We start from the raw sequence: 7,792 nt of genomic DNA, 5'->3' as shown, positions 1-7,792 counted from the left end.
TATAGAAGTCACGGTTACACCAACTTGCAGATTGATAATTATATTGTTCTATTATGTACATTCTGTGTATACGTGTATTCCAGGGGGTACTCGCACTATCCGCATACTGAGCCGCACAAAGTATTATAGCCTTGGGGGTACTTTGATGTTATGTTTTTAAATAGGGAGTATTTGTTTTGGGAACACTGATGTAAGACACTGGTTTAGAGAAGTATTTTTAATTAAATTGTGGCATAAAAAGTAGCCAGTAATCTGCAAAGTCCAAAACAATGATTCTGCTTTACAAAAAAAAAAAAAGTATAAAACTATAAAGCCCTTGAGACAGCCTCTGTGCAGTCAGGTCACGTCTGCTTCATTGGAGCAGGGATATTGGCAGAGGCTTGCTCCAAAAATGCAAGAGGCCCTTGTGCCATCTCACTTGGCTTCTTATGCGGACCATTAATCTCTTCTAGAATCTGCTGCCAGCTCCGTAATTTTGCCAGGTGCTTCTGAATAAGCGCTTCCTTCCTCTGCAGCTCGCTCCTCAGTTCTGTCACGTCCTATCAGAAGCAAGAAATGAAAGGTGACTCTTAGGCCCCATGTACACGAAGGTAAAAATGCCCGTAATTATGGGCCCATAGACTTCTATTGGCCACGGGTACCTTCCCGTTTGCTTACGGGAAGGTACCCGGGCCATTAGAACATGTTCCATATTTTTCATTTCAGGCCGTAATTAGGGCACAGGCAGGCCCATAGAAGTTTATGGGGCTCCCGTAATCACGGGAGCGTTGCTAGGCGACGTCAGGGGATAGTCACTGTCCAAGGTGCTGAAAGAGTTAACTGATCGACAGTAACGCTTTCAGCACCCGGGACCGTGATTACCGCTGGAGTTAATAGTATTAAAAGTTAACTTACCCAGAACTCCCTGCTTCTTCCTCCAGTCTGGCCTCCCGGGATGACGTTTTATCCCATGTAACCGCTGCAGCCAATCACAGGCTGCAGCGGTCACATGGACTGCCTCCAGGGAGGTCGGACTGGATGTCAAAAGAGGGACGTGTCACCAAGACAACGGCCGGGGTACGTATGAACTTTTACTTTCAATTGCTGTGGAAACTCTGCCCGAAAGGGTGCTCCTCTCTATCCAGCACTGATAGAGAGAAGGGGCTGCCGACTAGTGCAGAGAAAACGGGTCTGTAAATACGGGTGGAATACTGGTGACAATGGACCCGTATTTACGAGGAGGAAAAAAAAATACGTTAGTGTGCATGGGGCCTTAGGTAGCAGATGAAGTCTGGAGAACTAGTACCACCCCCTTCCCAAGGGTTGGGGGGGGGGCTACATTTTTACACCTTTGGCCTCGTTCACATCAGCGTTCATGGGTTCCATTAGACCTTTCTGTTGAAGGAACCCACGCATGGAAACCATAGCTTCCGTTTGCATTCCCATTTATTTCAATGGTAATGCTTCCTTTGCAAATGTTTGAGTTTTTTCACGGAAACAATAGCGTAGTAGTATACGCTATTGTTTCCGTGAAAAAAAATAGAAACCATTTGCAACGGAAGCATTACCATTGAAATAAATGGGAATGCAAACGGAAGCTATGGTTTCCATTCGTGGGTAAGGGTATGTGCACACACACTAATTACGTCCGTAATTGACGGACGTATTTCGGCCGCAAGTACCGGATCGAACACAGTGCAGGGAGCCGGGCTCCTAGCATCATACTTATGTACGATGCTAGGAGTCCCTGCCTCGCTGCAGGACAACTGTCCCGTACTGAAAACATGATTACAGTATGGGGCAGTTGTCCTGCAGCGAGGCAGGGACTCCTAGCATCGTACATAACTATGATGTTAGGAGCCCGGCTCCCTGCACTGTGTTCGGTCCGGTACTTGCGGCCGAAATACGTCCGTCAATTACGGACGTAATTAGTGTGTGTGCACATACCCTTACTCTGACGGACAGGTCTAACGGAACCAGACGCTCATGTAAACAAGGCCTTAGAGGGTAGTTGGGCTGTATTTCCAGTCAGTGACTTAAACCTTATGTACATACATATACTGACTGGTGGTATGGACTGATGAGAGCAGGCCCAGCCGAGTCTGAATCAATACATATGCAGTAAAAGTCATTTCATCTAGAAACAATGAATCTTCTTGTCAAATTATGAAACAGTCAGAGAACCGCATGAGCTTGGGATACATTCACATTAGGCAGTAGTTGAGAAAGAGCTACATTTTTCTTACTTCACCTCTGCCTTTGGCTTAAACCGCATTAAAAATGGCACGGGTGAATCCAGTCTAAAACGCACTTGTAAGGGTGGAAGACTTTTAGTAAGAATGCCCCGCAACAAAAAAATCTTAAAGAGGCTCTGTCACCACAATATAAGTGCCCTATCTGCTACATAAGGAGATGGGCGCTATAATATAGGTGACAGTAATGTTTTTTATTTTAAAAAAACGATCTGTTTTCACCACTTTATTAGCCATTTTAGATTTATGCTAATGAGTTGCTTAATGCCCAACTGGGCGTGCTTTTATTTTAGACCAAGTGGGCGTTGTAGAGAGGAGTGTATGACGGTGACCAATCAGCATCATGCACTTCTCTCCATTAATTTCCTCAGCACATAGGGATCCTTTTTGATCACTATGTGCTGTCTTATACTAACACATTAACAATACTGAAGTGTGTAGACATTCCACGGGATGTCTATTCACAATCTCTGCACTTCGTTACTCTGTCTATGGTAGTTACAGCAGAGGACGCGTAATCTCGTTGTAACCGGTCATCTACAGCGTAATCTCGCGAGATTACGCTTGCTCTGCTGTAAGTACCACAGAAACAGTAACGAAGTGCAGAGATTGTGAATAGACATCCCGTGGAATATCTATTCACTGTCTAAACACTTCAGTATCGTTAATGTGTTAGTATAAGACAGCACATAAGGATCTAGCAGGATCCCTATGCACTGCCTAAATGAATGGAGAGGAGTGCATGAGGCTGATTGGTCACCGTCATACACTCCTCTGTACAACGCCCACTTGGTCTAAAGTAAAAACACGCCCACTTGGGCATTAAACAACTCATTAGCATAAAGCTAAAATCGCTAATAAAGTGGTGAAAACAGATCGTGTTTCTAAATAAAAAGCACTGCTGTCACCTACATTATAGCGCCGATCTCCTTATGTAGGAGATAGGACACTTATAATGTGGTGACAGAGCCTCTTTAAGCTCTGTTCACATCTGTATCGTGGCCACAACACAGTGCCATAGTTATCTTAGAACGGAAACCCGACGAACACCCTCTGACTTACAAGGGGGTCTGTCGGGGTGATGTCTCTTTCACTCTGAATAGAGAGCACTGCAGGCAAAACGGACACTGGGGCAGATTTAAAACTGTGCCAGCATCTAAAATGTGCTGAAAAATGCAACATGTTTTGATGCACTTGTGAATGTCATTTTTAGACAGATTTTTGCTCCTCAGACACATTTAAAAAGTAAAAATCACCATGAGAAAACTAAGATCACCTAGAATTGTTATAAGGAATAGAAGAAAAAAACTAAAACTAAAAATCTAGCATGTCCAGCAAGATGCAATAAATGGATCATACAGCGCGCACCACTGTGATATATATGGCGCATCTTCTGCCCGTCTGGTTTAAGCTTATGCTGTCTGAAGACTATACAAATCTATTATATCTGTCCACTGTGTTGTGCCTTTCATAGGGCTTGGTGGGGCCTTACATGACTTCTCTATTCGGTGTCCTATTCCTGCAAGCAGCGGAGCTCCCCTTTATTGCTTACCTAGGTACAGCCCAGTATATGCAAGTGTGACTGACTGGTACTGCACCTCACTTGAATGGTGCAGGTGAAACACCAGGCGCAGCCGCCGCCACGGTCGAGCCGTTGTACCACTAAAGTCATATTTACCTCTTTAATGACCTGCTCCGGCTTTTGGACAGAGAGCTGTAATCTTTTCTGTAGGAAGAAACATTCGGTCTGTCTGGCCACGTCCAGGAACTTCTGAATGCATTGTTCTACACCTGAGGAGGAGCAGACAGGGAACAGATTCAATTCCTGCACCAGTTTATTTCTAAACATACAGTCATCTAACCAGGTATACAAAACCCAATACCAAGATAAAGGAGAACACTAGCGGAATGCCAATGTGGCTACTACCCAACATCAGAGCTCATCTAAGGCTCTGTTTACACTGGTGTCAAGCTTCCTTTATTAAAACGTATCCAATTTTTTTTTTTATATTTTACTCATTTTATTAGTTCCCCTAGGGGACTTGAACCAGCGATCTCTGGTACAATACATGGAAGAGTTACGGAAACAGCGCAACTCGCTGAGCTACGCTGTTTCCGTAACTCCCATAGTAGTGAATGGAGGTTACAGAAGCAGCGTAGCATGCTACGTCATGTCCGTAACTACTATTCAGTTCTATGGGAGTTCCAGAAACAGCGTAGCTCAGCGAGTTACAGTTTCCGTAACTCAACCACGTTCGCTGTTTTCGTAGCTACCAAGTTCCGGACACAGCGTAGCTAGCGGCGCTACGCTGTTTCCGTAACTCCCATTCACTTCTATGGGAATTACAGAAACAGCGTAGCTCAGCGAGTACTCGGCTGTTTTCGTAACTCCCGACCACCTAACCAGGAAGTGGCTGGGAGATAGCGGAGCCGGGTAAGACAGAACGGGGTTTCGGGGGCCCTGTTCTAGAGATAGTTGCAGGTCCCAGAGGCGGGACCCGCATCTATCTGACATTTATGACGTATCCTGTGGCTATGTCAGATGTCCTTCATGGGAAGACCCCTATAAATGATGCGGTTGCCATTGACCACGGCATTTAACTAGATAAACAGCCAGGAACAGCGCCATCGCTATTCATGGCCGTTAAAGCAGAGTGTCAGCTGTAAAACACAGCTGACACCTGCAGTGTATGGAGCGGGCTCAGCGCGTGAGCCCGCTCCGCACATCCCTTCCCCATGATGTGCCAGCACATCATGGGTCGGTGAGGGCTTAAGTAAGAAGCGGTCAGGGGGCCCGGCGCTGCCGGATCCCTTGACTGACGACTATAAAAGACGCAGGGACTTTTTAGCAAGATTTATTCTTGCTAAAAACTGCATCTTATAGTCCAAAAAACACAGTATATGAAGTAAAACAACGGCCGGGGCTGCATACAGACTTCTGCAGCAAGACAGATGCAAGCTTTTTCTTATCGACATATTTGACCATCAACGTCCACATAACACAATGTATTCCTACACTATTCCTACTGTTGTGCAATTCAGTTTGTTAAAAAGGCACGGCATAAAATATATACGGGGTTTTACCACAAAAGACGTGATCACTGCCGGATTATTGGGGGCCCCGCCATTCACTAGAACAGGAGTCCCAAATCCTGAATTTCTCCTCATCCACTCTGCTCACCCCCTCATCATTCCCATAGTTGGATTGGCTGCCCACCACTCCATTCAAACTCTTCCTTACCATGGTCGTGCCAGGGAGGAAGAACAGGGGACTTGGCTTCTAGAGGTGGGGCCCGCAAATATGAGAAATTAATAACCTACCCCGTGTATAGATAATGAATGTATAGTATAGATTACCAGTACGGATCTCCTCCTGGTCTGTACCGTTCACATAGTCCTGGCTCACAAGAGAAGCAAAGCAAGCCTGGAATAGAAAAGAAGACTATTCACATCTACAATAAGTCATCAGGAATCACAGGGGATGCCCCAACTGGAGAACCAAGTAAACCACGACAAACACAGCCTTACCCTCCTAGTAGCAGCTGGCGTCCGAAAGAGGCAGGCATAGCTAAAGGCACGAGTTACCGGCATGATGATATCATGTTATAGCCGGTGGCTGTGAGGGCATGCTGGAAGTTGTAGTGTCCCAGAAGTTGGAGGGTTGAAGGTCACTTACGTATATATTATGAACTTCTGGCACATTAATGCCCAGGGAAATTGGATTTGATTATAGAAAATCCTACAACTCTAATAAAAGGGATCCAACACGAATATACAACCCATCCTAAATCTGCTTCCCTGGCTGTCGGGGTGGTGTAGAAGCGCACGTGCCGATTGTCTCACCCTTTCTCCTAATCTTTAGGCCTAGTTCACACCAAGTTTTTTTGCAGTCAGAAAAACCTGCCTCAAAATTCCTTCACTCTTTTTAGCAGCATTTTTCAGCCACAGCCATTGAGCGCCGCAGGCAAAAAAAACGTAGTGAAAACCGCTTTCTCTGCCTCTCATTTATTTCAAGACATATCAATGATGGAAACGGGTCAGAGACGGAAACACCTGAAAAAAAGAGCATGTCGCTTTTTTTCCCCCGCGAGCGGTTTTTTCCACTCACGAGAAAAAACGCCTCCCATTGAAATCAATGGGAGGCGTGTTTGGCACGGTTTCCGCGCTAAAATACTCCGTATGAACTAGGCCTTAAAGTGTAACTAAACGGCCTTAAAAAAAATAAAATAGTGACATGTCAGAAGTTTTGACCAGTGTGGGTTCAAGCACGGAGACCCCCACCGATCGCTAAAACGAAGCGGCAGAAGCGCTTGGATGAGCGATGTGCCGCTTTGTTTCTGATTGGCTGTACTCGAAGCCGAATACAAGCTCATTAGAAAGTCTATACACCGCGCGCTCCGCACTTCAAGGAAAGCCAATCAGAAACTAAGTGGCACACCTAGACGCTTCTGCAGCTTTGTTTTAGCGATCGGTGCGGTCTCAGATCCCCACAGACAAAAGTTTTTTTAAAAGCTTAGTTACCATTTAAACGATTTAGTACCATTTTTATCATTGACAACATTGTCTGCAGAATTCTTATCAAAGACACCAGAGCCTTACAATAAGTCAATGGGATCCATTCAAAAACGGGTCCGTCATAGCGGTCACAGGTCCGTCATAGCGGTCACAGGTCCGTCACGAATGGACGACGTGATGTGAACAAAGCCTTAAACTGATCAGGTCCATCAGATCTTTATGAGGTGATTCAGCAGCGGTGTGATGGGACCTCATCACACAGACACTTTATTCAGGAGGTCTATGGTAACAGATTACTTGTAGAACGAAAAATCCAGGGACTTTCTAATGTTCTAAAACTACAACCCCCAAACCAAGTCGGTCATGGCACGCTGGGGGTAGTAGTTTGACAGGAGCTGTAGTCCACTGCAGTGCAGCCTATTCCTCTGATGGGAGTACTGGCACAACAACCTGGCATACAATACCTCAAACGAGGACTCCAGCTCGTCCACCAGGGTGCCGTTGGGATTCTTCGCCCCGGGAGGAGTAGACATGAGCCCGGCGCCTGCTCCAGGCTGAATAGGTGGCGGTGGACCGGGCGGCTGACCAGAGAACATCCCGCTAAGAGAAGAGGCCATGACACAGTATATATACAGCAAACTACGTCACTGTATCCACCGGAAGTGTTCCTTCATATTGACTACTGGCATACGTCCGTCCGTCGCCATATTTGATTTGGTACAAGGGATTTCTTTAGGGATAGTGAAGAGAGTTATCACTGAGTATGTTATACGTGGCGTGTGGCGCTACAAGTCCCAGCAGCTGGCAGAGCATGATGACATAATGATAAGGCGTGGTATAACATTGTTTCAGGCAGGTTGTTTATCTTTTTTTTTTTTTACTATTATTTTTGGCCACCAGATGGCGCCATACTTCAGGCGATAGATAGATAGATAGATAGATAGATAGATAGATAGATAGATAGATGAGATAGATAGATCAACCGATCTTAATTTCAATTAGGTTTTCTGATCTAGGATATTAGTTCTCATTCTGTCTGTCTTTAG

General features: G+C 45.5%; 1 protein-coding gene across 1 annotated transcript; it reads right to left on the bottom strand.

The window, feature by feature from the left end:
* Window positions 1–202: 202 nt before the first annotated feature.
* Window positions 203–7,500, bottom strand: MED28 (mediator complex subunit 28). Its single transcript, XM_075849387.1, has 4 exons — window positions 7,211–7,500; window positions 5,589–5,655; window positions 3,910–4,022; window positions 203–539 (listed from the first exon to the last, which is right to left on the bottom strand). Exons 1-4 carry the CDS (start codon window positions 7,361–7,363, stop codon window positions 342–344), a joined length of 531 nt encoding a protein of 176 aa, XP_075705502.1. The 5' UTR covers window positions 7,364–7,500; the 3' UTR covers window positions 203–341.
* Between the last annotated feature and the right edge of the window lie 292 nt (window positions 7,501–7,792).

The sequence above is a fragment of the Rhinoderma darwinii genome, chromosome 1 (genome assembly GCF_050947455.1).
Source record: "Rhinoderma darwinii isolate aRhiDar2 chromosome 1, aRhiDar2.hap1, whole genome shotgun sequence".
In the NCBI taxonomy this organism is placed as follows: domain Eukaryota; kingdom Metazoa; phylum Chordata; class Amphibia; order Anura; family Rhinodermatidae; genus Rhinoderma; species Rhinoderma darwinii.
This window is presented reverse-complemented; position numbering and strand designations above follow the sequence as displayed.